The following is a 17823-nucleotide window of genomic DNA, read 5'->3' as shown; positions in this document are numbered from 1 at the left end:
ATGTAGGTATGTATGTAGGGACAGACTTACGCACATTCACTCTTGCGGTGAAGATTCTGCAGGGGCCGGTGATGATGAGCAGATTTTAGTTGCGACTAGACTCGCTGTGAAAGAATTACATCCTCCGATTCTCGGTTGACAAGGATATCATTACCAAAACATCGCTTTTACAGCGCTTCCTCATTTCATTTCTCTCATTTCTCGCTGTTTGTGGTGTCATGTCTTGCAATGTGGCTCCCGATCTAGCTGGGATTGGGGTCCTTGCTGCGTGTGAGATTGTATAGACAGCCATCTTTGCGATTTGAACAACTTAAACCGCCACATTCCTGTCCAATGCCCTCTTCCCAGGTGAGGAAATCCACCGGGGTTCTCCGGGATATGGCGATACGTACTCCAATCAATTCCTTGGACTTGCCATGATGAGGGGAGGAAACGGGATAAGCTCAGTGAAGGTGACACGGCCTGCTCGTTTAAGTGAGGATTCCTGTATAACATGCCACTCATCGATAAGTCCCCTGGGTTTATCTCGGAGTATTTTGGATTTATTATACCTGATCTCTTCCCTTCCAGAGGCCCTTGGCTGTCTGTCAATCCTGCCTCCACTATAGAAGATGGCTTTAGTGAAAGCTATGGCAGGTTCTACCACCCAAGACGCAGCGCAGATTTCCATAACGTCGAGTCCTAAGCCAGGCGCATCCCTCCGCGAGAACATTAGTGTTGAATCTGAATCTGGAAATGCCACCAATGCTTCCTCTCAACTCCTGTGGAGCAGGATTAGGGGTCACTGCCGGGAAGCCTTCTCTGAGTTCTTTGGCACTATGATTCTGGTTCTCTTTGGTGATGGCGTTGTCGCTCAAGTCACACTCAGCCATGGTGAGAAGGGCAACTATCAATCTATCTCCTGGGGCTGGGGGTAAGTTCACTCCCTTTTCACTGTCTACATTTTATCAGCGCCTCCCCCCTCAGCGTCCGCCATGTCTTCAGATATATTGCTAATCACGTTCCCTTCTAGTCTTGGAGTCATGCTAGGAGTCTACGTCAGCGGTGCCTCAGGGTCGCACATCAACCCCGCCGTCACATTAGCCAGCTGCGTCCTGCGCAAATTTCCCTGGCGCAAGTGGCCCATCTACGCCGCCGCTCAGGTCCTCGGCGCCATGTGCGCAGCGGCCATCATCTATGGGAATTACAAGTCAGCCATCGACGTCTACGAGGGCGGTTCGAACATCCGAACTGTGCCAGGCTATTCGGACACCGCCACGGCAGGCATCTTTTGCACCTATCCTGCCCCCTTCCTGACGCGGACAGGCCAGTTCTTCTCCGAGTTCATTGCGAGCGCCATTCTCATGTTCATGATCTTCGCGCTGAAGGACGACGCCAATCTCGGGGCTGGCCCCTTGTTTCCGCTTGGGCTCTTCTTCGTTATCTTTGGCATCGGTGCCTGCTTTGGCTGGGAGACTGGGTATGCGATTAACCTGGCTCGAGACTTCGGTCCGAGGCTAGTTACCTACATGGTTGGGTATGGGCCGGAGGTGTGGAAGGCGGGTAATTATTATTTCTGGGTATGGTTTCTCCCCCCCCCCCCCCCCTTCTCTTCTCTTCTCTCATCTGTTGGGGCTCTCCGTTGCTGACTTAATTTCATACTTCAGGTCCCAATGGTCGCCCCTTTCCTCGGTTGCACCTTTGGCGGCTGGATTTACGATATGTTCCTCTATACAGGAGATGACAGCCCCGTCAACACTCCATTCATCGGACTACGGCGGCTAGTCCGACCATTAGGTCGAAAGCAAGATGGTGTGCAGAGCCACGTCTAGCCCCGGAGGCTAGGGGAAACAAATCCAAATTGACAACGAGAAGGGGAGTTGGCTCGGTTGAGCCTGGCGTTCACGAGGATCGGTAACACGTTTGGAACTTGGGATGGTTGGTTACTGGGTAGGGTTGTGTAATAGCGCCAACGACCAGTTTGTCGGTAGCTTTCTACAAATGAGAAAAAGTCTACGTTTCGCAACATAATTCCCTACATTCTAAGACAGTAGGCCAAAGACCCAAATATTTACCCACATACCAACCTCCATTCCATATCCGTCCCATTCCATCTCCACTCCCCCACATACTCAACCCTAACCATAACTATAACCATAATTCCACGTACTAGGCACTACCCATCCAGTATCTAGCACACAAAACGTAGGACAAAGCAAGGAAACCGGCACGAAAAGGCCTGTCGCATGACCTCTCTCCTCCCCATCCCATTCTAGCAGGGAAAACCCAAAGGTCGAAACTTCCCGTCCGTCTTGCCCATAACAGTCCCGCGTGCGCTCGCACATGTACGACCTCCCAGCTCTACCGTGTCATCCACCGGCCGCCGTTTGCCTTCTGGAGCCGGAATCCGGAGACTCCAGGGTTCAGACCCAAGAGGCGGGAGTTGATTATTGAGTAAAAACCTATCATTCGTCTGGGTCTTGGCTTGGGGTTAGGCTAATGCAGATCCTTGGCCTAAGTAGACGTCCAATAACAGAATAAAGGAAGGCATCCGAGGGTCCGGATATCCTCGGGATTGGCATTCGTGTGTACTATACAGAGGAGGACAAATTCCGGGTTGTAGGTACAATAAGGTGAGGTATTAACAACGATGGTGCGGAGGGGACCCCGGGGTGTTCCCTCCCGGAGTTGGTGATTTGGCGATATGATGGGTCTGGCTCACTTGATGGCCGTGGGCGTACAAATATGGGTGTAGCTCGAGTAGATATCAGTGTTTGGAAAATTCACCGAATATATCTCCCGGTGAATTTCTACATGCAGAATAGAGCTGATAAACTACCTTGTTGGCCAAGAAGCCATCTAGTAGCGAAAGAAAAGTTCGATCGTAATTAAGTACAGCCTAAACCATGGACTCATCTAATAGACAAAAGCCCGAGCCCAAAAGGTGGCCGGCGACAATTCAAATGTATCAATGAAACACCCAACTTTTGATGGGCTGCAATGCATCAAAGTCAACTCCCAATGCATAGAGTACATGACTGACAATCGTCATAGACATCGTGGTGGAAAAAGAACAAAAAGGAGAACAGAAGAAGGGGCAAAAAGAAGAAGGTTCTATCTATTTACATACATGTAACCAACCTTGATCGCGTTAGTCATTATTTCATATCCCATATCTGCCATGTCGTAAAAAAAAGCCATCGTGTTCGTTCTTTGCTAGTGCCGTACGGCTTGTGGCGATCACAAAGAAACGGGCTCAAAGCATCATGAGGCCACTTGCGAGCAGCAAAGAAAAGGTGTTTATCATAACAGGGACATTGATCATATGGGCGGCATTAACGTTGGGGGCGGCGTGCACCTCTGTGGGAGTTGAAGGTTCGGTGCCGGTGGCAGATGCACCCCCTTGAGTCGTGGTAAAAGAAGGATCGGTTGACTGGGTCTGAGAACCGGTTGAGGTGAGAGTCCCCGGTTCAGTCTCATGACCAGAGCGCGAGACGGATGGGGAGACTGAAGCCGGCGAAGAGGGCGACGACACTGATGTAGATTGGAAAGTAGACTAGCAGGGAGGCGTCGAGTTTTAGCAGCAAATTCGGCGACATGAGTTAGTCGTTGGGGATGGGGCAATGCTCACTCACAGAAGCCGCACTGGGCGGCTGGACGGGTCCAGAACCGGAAGAGGTCCAGCCATCAGGGAACGTCCGCTCAGGCCTTGTAGAGGACTTGGTTGGCGTCGGAACCCAAGGCCAGATGTCCGGGGTTACAAAGCTCGAGGTTTCGCGGTGGGTACCACTGAACGGGATGGGGATACTGTCAACCGTCGCGGTCACGGTTGGGGCAGACTGAACACTGGAAAAGGACTCGGCTCCACTGTTACCGTTGACCTTGCCCCCTTCAGCTTGGATCGACTCCCACGATCCACTCTTATCGCCATAAGAGTACGTGGATCCGGTGGAATAGTCGGTGACTTTCAGCGACTTGAGGTACATCGTGTAGGGCCCAGCGCTGTAGTCAACCTCTCCGCCAGCCCAGTCTATCCAGAGGTTAGCACGTCACGCCATAGCGGGCTCAGGGGGGTCGATTCGTCGCCAGCACTCACCAATAGTTCCCTGCGGGTTGTTCGGGTCACCACCGGCCCACACGCCAACCCGGATCATCATCGGCGTCTGGGGATACTGGTTCTCCTCCGCAGTGTCCGGGGTCAGGACTCGGACGGTTTTGCCGTCGATCTGCCACACGATCTGAGAGCTCGTCCAATCAATGGTATATGTGTGGAAGTCGTCGTGGTTCCCCGGGTTGTTGTGCGTCGCACCACGGTTGAAACTGTCGGTGTTTCCCTTTCCAAAATAGTTGCTCTGAACCAGGGCATTGTTGCCGCCAAGCCATTCCCAGTCGATTTCATCCAGGTCGTCCGACTGTAACACGGCACTGCTCACAATTCCCTTGCCCGGGGCGGCCTTGATCGTGAATTCAACGTGTCCAAACATGATGTACCATTTCGAATTGAGCAGGGGCGCGTCGCCCTGCTGGGACACCGTAAATCCAGCGCCATTGCTGTCGTAACTTGGATTTCCAGTCTGTTGAAAGTCGTCGGATTTCCCTTGCGTGAAATCGAATTTCGAGGAACTCGCGAATGCCGGCTTAGGCTCACAGGCTAGGAGACAGGTGAGCCATGCAAACTTGGTGATTTCCGGTCAACAAACTTACAGTCTTGTCTTGGGTTACAATCCGAAAACGTCTGAGCCACCACTGCAGTCGAAGAGAAGAGTAGAGAGGTGGCGACCTTGAGGACGGAGAGCTTCATGGTGAGGTTGGTTGGCAGTAAACAAGAGAATCCGACGAGAGAAACCCAAAGAAAGATCGAAAAAGACAAGAAAAAGAAAAGAGCAACGGAGTGCCGAAAGCTTCACCAAGCTGACCAATAATCAAAACGGCGTGCAGGAGTATGTGGTGACGATGGTCTGGTGGGGAACAAGTAGATAAATTGCAAAGTGAGGGACACCACCGAGATCCAGGAAGGTGCAGGTCAGGGCAGGCATAGTGGGCATGACTGGCCGCAGAGGCACTTTATATCGAAATTGAAATGAAAAGGGCCCGCAAAGCAAGAGCCATCAGGCAGCTGGTGGAAGGAGAGTCGTCCAGCCTCGCTTTTTTTGCAGTGGAGACTTGCAGGCGCCAACATCATGGCGGTGCCGTGCGACCATTGGCAGACCCGTCGTCCCTCTGGTAACTATCCGGAGTATCTCAGTCAACCTACTTCTACCGAGGAATACGGACAAGATCCTTCACTCCCCTCGTGAAAAAAAAAATAAATAAATAAATAAATACAAATAAAAATAAAGATAAATACAAATAGAAATAAATACGTTTGGCGCAGAGTCCAGAACCCCCGGTGAGGTATCACCGACGTCCACGAGCCGCCCGGAGATTTGGGGGAAATCGCCCTGTTTCATCACCGCTCATCGCCAACTCCACCCCCAACCTCCTCTTTTTCTTCTCTCTCTGCGCGGACTCCGTTGCCACAATCGGCCGTTCTATTCTTAACCCAATTTGGGGCGGAGCTACGAGAGACTAATGCAGAGTCAAAATTTTAATGTCTTTGCCTTTGCCATGTCGTACTGGTGTCATAACCCGTACAGCCTCACCTTGCCGTCCACCTGATGCCAATATGCCAATCCCGCACGAAACCGGTTGGTCCGGTCTTGCATCACAGGGGATACTGACTCTATTCGGGCTATCCTGGGCCAATGCCTTCGTCGTTCATCCAAAGTACGTACGGAATGGACAGAGACCGATTGCATACATGGATTCCTTAGGGCTCCGATCGGATTTAACCTCATCTGGCTAGGCTGACCTTCGTATGGACTGTCGACAGAGGAAATGTGCCTGAGCATTTAATGATTAGGCAGGGTATTTTTAACGGCCAACCCTGAGGATTAAGGTCAAGAACAACGAGATGATCTATAATGAAACAAGGCGGTTTCTGAGGCCAACGCGGTATACTGTCCAGAGTACCCAAATAGCCCTATTGATGCCTGAATCCGGCCGTCATGTTTCATCGATCCCACGATGGCTCAGGCATGTGCATAGGCTGATGAGTTTCATGGTTTCCATTGTACTCCGTAAGGCTGCGTCAATCCTCAGCAGCTGCACTCCTACGGACTGATAACCAATGGCACCAATGGCACCCGGCTAGTTGCGATAGTCAACGGATCGGGTGCCAGGCGTAATCTTGCATATAAACGCAGCTGCTGTGGAGGGAGCGCATCATTGACGGTCGGATTGCAAATATATACAACGACACAACCAACTACCCTCTGAGTACTCATGTAGTACTAAGGAATGGTCTTGCCGGATAACATTGTTAGTACTATAGTAGGACGTATTACGTATACAGCTGTGTCAGTTGCATCCAACAACGGTCTAGAGTAGGTCGATGGTGCTTCTGGTACTGAGAACCCATCGTGAGCCTCCCTCGTCACGGGCATTTGAAATCGCAAGCGAACGCGGTTTCAAGCAACTCTAGTTTCCTCCCGTGCGATCAACCGGTTTGGCCATTCTATATATCCCGTGGAAATCCTATTGTATGACCGAGAAATCCCTTCCGAGAGAGAAACTCGGCCGAAGAGGACCGGGGACGAAAGGTATCATCGGCCGTGGTTACATAACGCCACGAATGAGTAATACCGCGATTCCCACGCCCGCAGTTGCGATCCTTCGAAAGGACATATCCTACTACGGTAGATACACTGCTTACGGCGCAATAGTAGCAGCATGAAGGCGACTCACTAGGACGACAGGGCCTCGGGTCAGCACAGACACCCTCACGGACCATGCAGCAGCCCCAGAATGTGGGTTGACATCCAGTTGGATGGCAAATCACGGCGGCATCATTAGAGAGGTCGATGCAATTGTAGCGATGGATGTCCTTCCTGGCGGAATCCGAAGCGAGTGATGGGACGTTGTCGGAGGGACTGCGTGGTCCTGCGTAGTCCTGCGTAGGTCGGAGGGCGGTGGTTTGACGTTGCTTTCTCCGGCTTAGCGGGCGCCAGAGCCTCAACGAGTTCCCTCCGACCACCTTTTGCCTTCCTGCACTTCTTCTGCTCCCCCACACCGAACCTCCCCCCTCCCAACGCCTCCGATTCTCGCCCTCATGCCCACGACTCTTTGAGTCCTGTCTTCCACTTCATACCATGGGCCCCTGGGCTGTTGCGATGGCGTTTTCTGACCGCTGCCGCTCGCCTTCCAGGACATGAAAGCTCGGCTTGTCTTGACACCGTCGCGCCCGACGCCAAACACCTCCTCCCGACCGACGCCCATAGCAGGTCCTTATTCTCTCGGAGGGCACGCCGTTCGATCGTTACGGGGCTGTTGTCGCCTCCCGCTTTCATTGCATCTTATAGGATTCGACCCGCTGCTCCTCCGTGTAAACGATAATTATATTTGCCACTAGTCGACCTAGTGCTGTCTTCATTCCTCCCTCCTCAACTCCAGCTCCTCGCTCGCCCTTGCACCGGTCTCGCCATCCGTGGATGATCGCTGATATCGGAGGATCCGCTTGCTTGAATGCGGGCTGCTTCTCTCTTTCCCTTCCCCGTTCCTTGAAATCTCTATAATCACCGACCCGACCCGACCGGCTGGCTGTACTCCGGCCACCGGACCCGGTAGAATCGCATCGCATACTTGAACGCCATGGCTTCTCGAACTGGCGAGCGCTCCGAAGGGAGGCATAGCTCGGAGAGCTCCGGTGGACGTAGCTGGCTATCACAAGAGACTGTTAGAGGGAATTCCGGTTACCGTCAGCAGCAGAATCAAGCCATGTCCAACGGCCGCAGTGTCTCTCCATTCTCGGGGCCCACTATTGCCGACAGGTGAGAAAGCCATCTTTTGACTCTCGTTCCCGTTTCTTCCCCCTGGTCTTTGTATCGCTCCCTGTGCTGGCGTTCTTAATACCGGCATTATGCGACACGTTGAAGCAAGACATGATGTTTCAGCTATTTTTTGTCCACATGCATGATGGTTCACAGGCGCTAGAACATTCCATCTTGAATCTGATCCAACCAGAATCCTGGTTGCTTTTTGATTTGGGCATTGTGGTTCTTAGCTTGCTTGGTCATTCTTCCCTTGTCTTGGTCTTGGTTGCGAAACAAAATGCCGTGGCTACCAGCGACCTGATCACCAGTCCATTTCTCCCCCACGGGTGCTTCCCTTGATATTCGCAGCATTCGCACGGCAATCGAGTTGGGGTACTGACGTATACCAGATCTGATTCCCAGAGCCGAAAACGCCCGGCCGCCATAGAAGCTCCCCCCGACCTATACAACCCGAAATTTACGTGGATCGCTCCGGAGTTCTCACCTACGGATCAGCGCCACAAAGGATTTGGCAGTCATAGGAGAGCACTGGCAGTGCTGGGAACCGACGATCCTGGCCCCCCTCCGGCTTCCGGCTCAATGTCGCGACCGCCGGCGCACCTGAATCCATCGACATCCGACTACTTCCAGCACGAACAGAATTCCTCGTTATCCTCATCCCCTAGAATCGCGCCCAACGACAGCCCGGGGACCTTTTTCCATGACTACTCGGAACATGAGGGCTCGCCCGCTTCTGCCACGTTTCGTCCAGGGACGGGGCGGACCTATACAAGCGAACCGGTCGAATTAGATTACAATGGTGATGATCGCAGACCGTCTGTTGCTAGTGCCACAACCGTAAGTAGTCAAGGGTCGAAGTCTAGCACCAGCGCTCGGTTTCGGAAACGGTTGCAGGGCTTTTTTGGGGACGAGTATACGGGCCCTGGTGATTTTGACGGCAACTCTCAAAAGCCGGCCGCCGGACCCGTGCGCATGGCGCAACATGGAGCTCGCGAAAGAGCAAACTCGGATGGCACACGAAACCTACCGGGCCGATCGCATGACCAATCCTTCTCCCAGGAAGACAAGGGATCTGATAACGCGTACCCGCCCAGTGAAATTACGCCGTGGTTGTACCAAAGCATCAATGTAAGCTGCTCTCTATCCCATCCCTCCCCCCGTTGTCATCTTGCGATGGACGGTAGAGTCTAATCGCCTGCTGCAGGATATCCCCCACTTTGGAGAAGCCCCGGTTCGCGAATCCCCAACGGGGCCTGACGGCCAACGTGCTGGCAGCCACAATGCACGAGGGCCGTCAAGAGATCAATCGCGGCGGTACTTCAGCGGCCATCGCCACTCGCGAAGCAAAGAGGAGAAACCCACCGTTGCGGGCGATCTCGCTGGGTACCCGGCACGCCCGGCGACTGGACGCGACGATCTTTCCCTTGGATTACGTCCTTCCCGGGAAGGTAGTCTCAATTACCCTTATACTTCGGCGATGACTTCATCCAGTACCTTGGTTGGACGCTCTACCAGCCCTACGCCGAGCGTACAAAGCGCCTACTCCCGGGAGCAAGGGCAGAACTCGCCCGGGCCTCAGCCAAATAAGCGGTCGCTTTTCGACAAGATCCGTCGGCCTAAAGGCCATGGTCCCTTGAAACATTTCCCAGGCTTGCAGGATGCGTCCAAGAGCTCCTTGAAAATTCCACGACGAGAAGCTTCTCCGTCTCGCCGGGGCCGCCAGGGAAGCCTGGAGAGCACTGCCACTTCGAAATACGGAGATGCAGCCGATGATCGGAAGAAGGACGGCAGAAGCCTTGCGATCGGGTCCGGGAAGCTGCGTGGACGCCGCGGTGCCGACGCCACTGGGCGAGATACCCCGAATCCGGACGAGCAACGTGTGTACCCGCTCGATACAGATCTCTCGCACATGGAAGGCATTGTGAGGCAACGCTCTCCGGCACCTCCTGGCGATGCCAACAGAATGGACGGCGCCTCGATTGACCAAGAGGGGAATCCTGACAATTTAGCTCTGGGCAATTGGGATGCCCCGGAGAGCTGGCATGTCAAAAAACAGTGGGACGACAACACTTCATTACTTCCCGGGACTGGCGACGAACTTCGTACTACGTCTGAACAATCTGATTACTCCGGAGTTTCTTATTTTATACGGGTTTTCCGCATAGACTCGACGTTCGCTACCTTATCAACGGGCCTCAACGCCACCGCCGCCGACATCTTACTTATCTTGGGTCGAAAGTCGTTTCTCACCGAGCATCTCAATAGCTATGACATTGTGATGCGGAGAAATGATTTGTCTCGATCCCTGGATGTCACCGAAAAGCCAATCCTCATGCAAAAGCGAATGCTCGAACAAGTAGGCTACACCAAAAAAGACAGGCTAGAAGAAGTCGGTCGGGAGGACCATAGCTATTTGATTAGCTTTACCTTTCTTCCCATCAAATTCAGCGGCCTTAGCAGCCTGCAAAGTGGAACCGAGTCCTTTATCAGCAAATCCCAAAAGCTTACCACCGTGGATCTTCAAAGCCGAAATCTTGTGACGATTCCCATCAGCTTATATAAAAGATGCTCGGACATCATAACACTCAATCTGTCGCGGAACTTGGAATTGGACGTTCCGAAGGATTTCATTCAGGGCTGCGTCAACCTGCGGGAGATCATATTCAAAGGCAACGAAGCCACGCGTCTACCTTCTAGCTTTAGCACTGCAAGTCGGTTAACTCTGCTGGACATCTCTAATAATCATCTGGACGACCTGGAACACGCGAGTTTGGACCAAATACAGGGTCTTGTCTGCATCAGACTGAGCAACAACAGACTCACCACTTTGCCGAGATACTTTGGAAACTTCCAATTTCTGAGAACCCTAAGCCTTTCGTGCAACAATCTGCAAACATTGCCTCGGTGTGTCTGCGACTTGAAGAGCCTGATCGACCTCGACCTAAGTTTCAACAATATCGCGGAACTGCCAAATATAGGAAACTTGACATCTGTTGAGCGCATCTGCGTCACAAGCAATGCTTTGAGAGGCCCCTTGGGTGAGACGTTTAAGGGGCTCACCAACTTGAAGGAACTGGATGCCAGATTCAATGAAATAACAAACATTGACAGCCTCTCTATGCTTCCACGTCTAGAGCAGCTGTCGATCGGTCACAACCCAATCTCACGATTCAGAGGGTCCTTCCCGAAAATGCGGATATTAGCCCTGGATCATTGTCCCATGACCCAGTTCGATATCGATGCACCCATGGCTACTTTGACGTCGCTGAACGTGGGCTCAGCAAAGCTCGTTCAATTGCGCGATTCCATGTTCGAGAATCTACCCAATCTGACAAAGCTGATTCTGGATAAGAACCACTTTGTGTCGATGTCATCGCAAATTGGCAGACTCCGCAGGCTTGAGTATTTCAGCATGATCAAAAACCCACTGGCTGCGCTGCCCCCCACAATCGGATGTCTAACAGAGTTAAGGTATCTTAATTTGCGGGAGTGCAACCTCAGAAGATTGCCCCCGGAGATCTGGCACTGTCTCAAGTTGGAGACTCTTAACGTTTCTTCAAATGTTCTGGACGCCTTTCCGAAACACACTTCTCAACCGCCAACGCTCAATGATCTAGGCAACACTCCTACAACAACCCCAGGACCCTCGGCAACACCAAGTTACGAAGACGTAGGTGCGCTGGATGAAAGTCAAACTCGTCGACCGAGCCAGGCCTCAGCCGGTGTCTTGAGCACCGGAAGCCCTCCCAACGGTACAGGTTATCGCAAGCCATCGGTTGCGTCTTCTTTCGGCCAAGGCGGCCGGAAAGTGTCTACCACCTCACGTTCCCACACCGACGGAAGCCCATCTTCCAGAAAGGATTCCAATTTCTCGCAGCTTTCTGCATCTACATTTGTTGGCTCGCTCAAGAATCTTTACCTGGCGGACAACCGTTTGGAGGACGACATCTTCCGCGAGCTCTCGCTGATCCCGGACTTGCGCGTGGTAAACCTTTCTTACAATGAATTGACCGAGTTGCCGCAGGGATTGCTCAGACGATGGCCTTTGTTGTCTGAACTGTACCTCTCGGGTAACGAGCTATCTGCCCTTCCTTCCGATGATCTTGAAGAATCAAGCAATTTGCAGGTCCTCAATATCAACGGGAATAAGTTCCAAGTCCTACCAGCGGAGCTGTGTAAGGTCAGTAGGCTTGCCATTTTGGACGTCGGCAGCAATTATTTGAAATACAACGTCTCCAACTGGCCCTATGACTGGAACTGGAACTGGAATCGGAACCTGAAATACCTCAATTTTTCCGGCAACAAGCGGTTGGAGATAAAGCCCAACTACAATAACGCGCAAGGCACCGATCTGACCGACTTCAACTCTCTCAGTCATCTGCGGGTTCTAGGATTGATGGATGTTACTCTCACGACATCCACTATCCCCGAGGAGAATGAAGATCGCCGTGTGAGAACATCTTCATCAATCGCCGGTTCAGTTGCCTATGGTATGGCAGATTTCCTAGGGAAAGACGACCACCTATCCATCATCGATGTCATCGTGCCGCGTTTGAAAACAGAAACGCTGGAGACCATTGTGGGTCTATTCGATGGCCAATTCAACTATGGCGAAGGTTCAAAGATCGCCAAATTCCTCCATGAGTATTTCGTCAACACCTTCATGAGCCAGATGAAGCGATTGCGACCGGAAGAGCAGGAAACGCCGCTGGATGCTCTCCGGCGGACTTTCTTGGGTTTGAACAAGAGTATCGCTCTTGCCTGCTACAAATCTATTGATGACCAGGTTGTCCGACAGTACCATGACGACACGCCTGATCAGAAAAGGGTGCGGTTAAACAAGCATGACATCAGGACCGGTGGTGTTGCAACCGTACTGTATCTCAATGAGATGGACCTTTATGTTGCCAACGTCGGCGATGCCCAGGCAATCCTTGTCAAATCAGATGGCTCGCTCAGGCAGCTGACCAAGGTTCACGACCCTACCGAGCCCCACGAAAGGGCTAGGATTCGGGCTGCTGGAGGCTATCTCACCCGCAACGGCAGGCTCAACGACGATATCCCTGTCTCAAGGTGCTTCGGGTTTTTCCCTGATATGCCAGCGATTATCGCAGCTCCCCATACCATGCATATCAACCTCACCGAACAGGACGAGATGATCATTCTTGCATCGAAGGAGCTCTGGGATTATGTCACGCCGGATGTCGTCGTCGATGTCACGAGGGCCGAACGAAGAGATATGATGATAGCGGCTCAAAAGCTAAGGGACCTTGCTGTTTCCTTTGGGGCCAGTAACAAGCTTATGGTGATGGTACTCGGAGTGGGTGACCTCAAGAAGAAGAACAACAAGTACAATCGACCAAGTGTCTCTCTAGGCGCCCCTGAAGAACAAATCATTCCAAGCACGAAACGCACCAAGAAGCCACGCGATGTCCCTGGCGATTCCCGACTTGCTCGGTTCGACTACGTGGATGCGCCGGTTGGGGAATTGGCGATCATATTCACCGATATCAAAAAATCGACAAGTCTGTGGGAAACCTGCCCTGACGCAATGCGTTCCGCGATCCAGATCCACAACGATATCCTTCGTCGGCAACTGGGAATAACTGGTGGATACGAGGTCAAAACCGAGGGTGATGCATTCATGGTTGCATTTTCAACAACTACGGCGGCTCTACTCTGGTGCTTCAATTGTCAAACTCAGCTACTCGAAGCGGAGTGGCCCACAGAGATTCTTGATCAGTCCCAATGCCAAGTCCAATATGACATGGACGACAACATTATTTTCCGGGGACTATCTGTCCGAATGGGCATCCATTGGGGTGAGCCTGTTTGTGAAAAGGATCCCGTCACGAACCGCATGGATTATTTTGGCCCGATGGTGAACCGTGCATCACGAATCTCCGCTGTTGCCGATGGGGGGCAAATTTTCGTGTCCTCTGATTTCATGAGCGATATCCAGCGCAATTTGGAGGTATTCGCGGACAGCGAGCGTGCCGCCTCGACCGGCTCCGAAGAGAGCTACGCACTAGACAACCTGGGATATAACATTCGCCGTGAACTTCAGCAACTGAACAGCTTGGGCTTTGTGATCAAGGACCAGGGCGAGCGCAAACTGAAAGGACTGGAGAATCCCGAGCCTCTCTATCTTATCTACCCACATTCGCTGTCCGGTCGATTGAATTCCCTGGAAAAGGATGCGGTGAATGAGAATGCCCCGACGACCATCAGCAAGCATTCCCAACTCGAGATCCAAACTGATTTGATCTGGCGATTGTGGGAAATCACGCTCCGTTTGGAAAGGCTTTGTGGTGCTCTGGAGTACCCGGGCGAAGCGCGCCTCAAAGAACCGAATGTGGCACTCTTCAACGTAGTCAAAAATCATGGAGGGGAGTTGGCTGATTCAACGGTGCTCAGCCTGGTTGAACAGCAGGTGACTCGAATTGAGGTATGATAAAGACGATTATCAACCCCCGACCTTTCCCTTTTCATCCCAGCATACTAATCACTATGTTTTCTAGATGACGATCAATACACTCGCGGTTCGACACATGATGCGGCCCTTCAGGCCAGGGGACCAACTCAACGATCATGCCGTGCCTATTGGGGAAGTGATGCAAGAACTGCAAACCCAGCTTGCCGAATACCGAGCTCTTAAGGAGCAACTTGCGGGAAATGCCGCTCACTTTCCTGGTGCATCTCCCAGGTATCCACCGAATATGATGCCAAATAATGGTGACGACATTTCTTCGTCGTCGTCAGACCCTTAGATGATCCTCATCCTCTTGAAGCCACTGATTCATTTGTTGAATCTGTCTTAGGCTTGCATTAATATCGCACTTACTCGGGAGTCCGTCTTGGGTGACAGTTCGATTCTCTGGGGAGTGATTTTCAGCCGGCGTGCGCCTGTATTTGCCTTTTCTTCTAGTTTGGTTCTTTCTTTTGCCTTTATTTCGATGTTTTTCATTTTCATTTTCATTTTTGGTTAAACTGGAGTGGCGTCTCATGAAACGGAAGGGTATTCTGGATTTCAAAGCATGGTTAGGAGCCCACGGGGAATGAATCTTGTCGTTTGTTTCTACTCTCTTATTTATGGCTGGGCCTTGACATACATTGGTCATCTAAGTAGTAGAAGCATGGTAAATATGAAATGTGTGGTTGAACTACATATATGGAGAATCTTCCGTGGCCTGAGGCAGGAAGGCAGCCGTATCACGTGAAGCACCGGTCTGTTGTTCCGGACTTTTCGTCGTCATCGCCCTGCAATCTCATTCTTCATCTCTTTTCTCTTCTTCGGGTCCCTTCATCCACTGTCTTTAAAGATGATCAGACAGAGCTCATGGTGAAGTTCTTTCATACCTGTCACTAGCCACTTTTATTGCGACAAAGGCACAACTGTTCATTTGCTAGCGTGGCACGATTGTCGTTGGCCCCGCCGTGTTGCCGTGGATACCGTGCTCTCTCACGCCCACGATCCGGAACTGACAATTTGAAACCATCAGTGCCTTTTTTTTCCCCCCTCCCCTATATTTCTCAGCGATCGCGTTTACGAGTTTTAATTCTGACAGTTGGAATCCTTGGTGTTTCCTTTATCCCGGTGAATTTGACACCGTGTGCTTTTGACCATGGCGGACGAAATGGATTATTTGTCTCCTGGTTTCGACCTCAACTCTCTCACAGTCCCTCGTCTTCGATCTATCCTCGTCAACCATGACGTCTCATATCCGGCATCCGCTAAAAAAGCACAGCTCATCCAAATTCTAGAGAGCGATGTTCTTCCTAAGGCGAAAAAGCTGTTGCGCGAACGCGAACGAGTGAGGAGGACAAGTGAAGGAATCACAGATATGGGGAGTCGCGCTACATCGGTCGCGAGCGATTACGATGACCGTCATGAGAGCGCATTTAGGGATTCAATGCCCCCTCCACCGACACCCTCGACAGTTTCGACGGCAACTGGGGCGCGCAGGGGCCGCTCTCGGATGAGCACTAGGGCGTCGACTGCCGATGCTGAAGAAACCAACGTTCCGGTGACACCTTCGACGGCTTCGCGAAGAACCACGGCGAGATCGGAAGGAAAACGGATTCGCCCCTCGGAACAAGTCGAGCAAAATGATGTGCCGACAACCCCTACAGCCGCTGATGCCTTTACGCCCCGAAAGTCTACAGCCAGGAAATTGCGCAGAAGTGAACTGACTCCCTCAACCGAACCCGAGCCGCTAGCCCACTCTGTCAAAGCGGAGCCTAAGGAGGAAAGCGTTTTCACACATGACAATCCTTTCCAGAGTGGAAGTTCTCCAGCTCCCTGGGACTCGAGAAGAGGTGCAAGCCGGGATAGCAAACGGAAGAGCGGCGCACATCTGGCGACCGAAAGCCCTGCGTTGAATCAAGGCCTACGGGCTCGGAAGTCTGACGCGCGCACTTTTCGAGGCTACGATGCAGAGCCGACGGTTTCGGCTCGGTCTTCGCCGGAGTTTCAAATTTCCAAAATGGCGACGCCTAAAGAATATTCCGAACCTGAGGTGGATGATGATTACGACCTAAGTGACGACAGCGCTGGAGAAGAATTCACGCCTGAAGAGCAGTTGGCGCTGGAGAGAGAACATGCGGATTTGATGTACCCCCCAACTCCTCAACATCGACGTCCTCAAACACACGGAACAGCAAGCACAGCCGCTCCCTGGTTGGTCATCTTGGCCCTTCTTTGTGGTTTCGCGGGTTGGTGGCGACAGGAGAAAATTGAAATTGGATTCTGTGGTATTGGAAAGCCCACCTGGTCCTTGGCCAACACGAGAGTTCCCGAGTGGGCCAATGTGCTTGAACCGCAATGCGAGCCGTGTCCCTCCCATGCGTTTTGCTATACGAACTTTGAAGCCCGTTGTGAACATGATTTCATCCTCCGAGCCCATCCTTTGGCGCTGGGAGGATTGATTCCCCTGCCCCCGACTTGTGAACCTGACAGCGAGAAGGCGCGTCGTGTAAAAGCCGTCGCGGACAAGGCCATTGAAGAGCTCCGTGATCGAAGAGCGAAGTGGGAGTGCGGCGAGCTCACCGAGCACGGCAGAGAAGCGTCTGGGCCGGAGATTAGCGAATCGGAGCTGAAGCAGGAAGTCGGAAGAAAGCGACGGAAGGGAATGAGCGATGCCGAATTCGACAGCCTCTGGAAAGGCGCGTTGGGTGAGGTTGTCGGAAAGGAGGAGATCGTCAGCAAAACTAAACAGTAAGTTTGCCGGACTTTCCTTTGCCTGTAGTCCCAGCTCGTGGCGCCTACGTGTGGTGGCTACGTCGGGGTCGAAGATTTCGTGGTTCTGACATGTATACCGGAACTAACAGAGGCGACAAAACAATTACAGTTCAATCCTCACCCTCACATCTACATCCGTCACCCGACTCCCTCTCACATGCGCCTTCCGCCGCTACGTCCGACTCTCTCTCCTCGCGTATCGACTACCTCTTTCGATTCTAGTGGTATTCCTAGGCACCTTGGTATATGTGCGGTCTCGGGTTATTGCCCGTCGTTCGGACATGGCAAGGGTCCCGGAACTCGTCGCTACAACGCTAGACCGCCTCGCAACTCAGGCAGCTTTGCATGCCCGCGGCGAGGCTCGCGAGCCTTATATTCCAATTGGACAACTGCGTGACGACGTGCTACGCTCGGAATTACGGGGCAGCCGGCGTGAAGATCTCTGGCGGCGGGTCCGCGACGTTGTCGAAGGAAATACCAACATCAGAGCCGCGGTCCGTGAAGGCCGGGGTGGAGATGTTGCACGATCATGGGAATGGATTGGAGGAATTGGAAGTGTTCGTGCAGACGTCGAAGGGAGCGCCACTCGTCAGCGAGAGGGCAATAAGGTGCACTTCACGGCATTGTCTGAGAACTCCCAGCATCCTGATGAAAACGCCATGGCAAGAAGTCCCGGGCAGTCGCGAAAGTGGGATGAAGGACGGCCCATATACTGAAGGGGCTGGTTTTGAC

The 17823-nt window shown here is 52.4% G+C and overlaps 4 protein-coding genes across 4 annotated transcripts; 3 read left to right on the top strand and 1 right to left on the bottom strand.

The window, feature by feature from the left end:
* Positions 1-629: 629 nt before the first annotated feature.
* P170DRAFT_347424 (MIP/aquaporin family protein) lies at positions 630-1811 on the top strand (the record flags this gene model as incomplete). The annotated part of the gene is made up of 3 exons (XM_024843631.1): positions 630-913; positions 1013-1559; positions 1647-1811. The coding sequence occupies 3 exons, from the start codon at positions 630-632 to the stop codon at positions 1809-1811; spliced, it is 996 nt and encodes a 331-aa protein (XP_024710682.1).
* Positions 1812-3395: 1584 nt separating this feature from the next.
* P170DRAFT_375105 (glycoside hydrolase family 16 protein) lies at positions 3396-5263 on the bottom strand. The gene is made up of 4 exons (XM_024845308.1): positions 4684-5263; positions 4076-4630; positions 3611-4009; positions 3396-3535 (listed from the first exon to the last, which is right to left on the bottom strand). Exons 1-4 carry the CDS (start codon positions 4778-4780, stop codon positions 3456-3458), a joined length of 1131 nt encoding a protein of 376 aa, XP_024710681.1. The 5' UTR covers positions 4781-5263; the 3' UTR covers positions 3396-3455.
* A 2405-nt stretch (positions 5264-7668) lies between these two features.
* acyA (adenylate cyclase acyA) lies at positions 7669-14620 on the top strand (the record flags this gene model as incomplete). Its single annotated transcript, XM_024843431.1, has 4 exons — positions 7669-7847; positions 8240-8978; positions 9055-14298; positions 14372-14620. The coding sequence occupies 4 exons, from the start codon at positions 7669-7671 to the stop codon at positions 14618-14620; spliced, it is 6411 nt and encodes a 2136-aa protein (XP_024710680.1).
* Positions 14621-15475: 855 nt separating this feature from the next.
* P170DRAFT_421940 (putative sister chromatid separation protein (Src1)) lies at positions 15476-17807 on the top strand (the record flags this gene model as incomplete). The annotated part of the gene is made up of 2 exons (XM_024847396.1): positions 15476-17067; positions 17201-17807. The coding sequence occupies 2 exons, from the start codon at positions 15476-15478 to the stop codon at positions 17805-17807; spliced, it is 2199 nt and encodes a 732-aa protein (XP_024710679.1).
* Positions 17808-17823: the final 16 nt, after the last annotated feature.

The sequence above is a fragment of the Aspergillus steynii genome, assembly GCF_002849105.1.
Source record: "Aspergillus steynii IBT 23096 chromosome Unknown P170scaffold_1, whole genome shotgun sequence".
NCBI classification, from domain to species: Eukaryota; Fungi; Ascomycota; class Eurotiomycetes; order Eurotiales; family Aspergillaceae; genus Aspergillus; species Aspergillus steynii.
This window is presented reverse-complemented; position numbering and strand designations above follow the sequence as displayed.

What these genes read in the sequence shown, in the direction of transcription:
- P170DRAFT_375105 (XM_024845308.1), bottom strand. Translation starts at nt 4,780, where the DNA reads ATGAAGCTCTCCGTCCTCAAGGTCGCCACCTCTCTACTCTTCTCTTCG. An exon ending in TTGTAACCCAAGACAAGACT is followed by an intron (nt 4,631 to 4,683) that starts GTAAGTTTGTTG and finishes CCTGTCTCCTAG; the next exon opens with CCTGTGAGCCTAAGCCGGCA. An exon ending in GCCCAGTGCGGCTTCTGTGA is followed by an intron (nt 3,536 to 3,610) that starts GTGAGCATTGCC and finishes CCTCCCTGCTAG; the next exon opens with TCTACTTTCCAATCTACATC.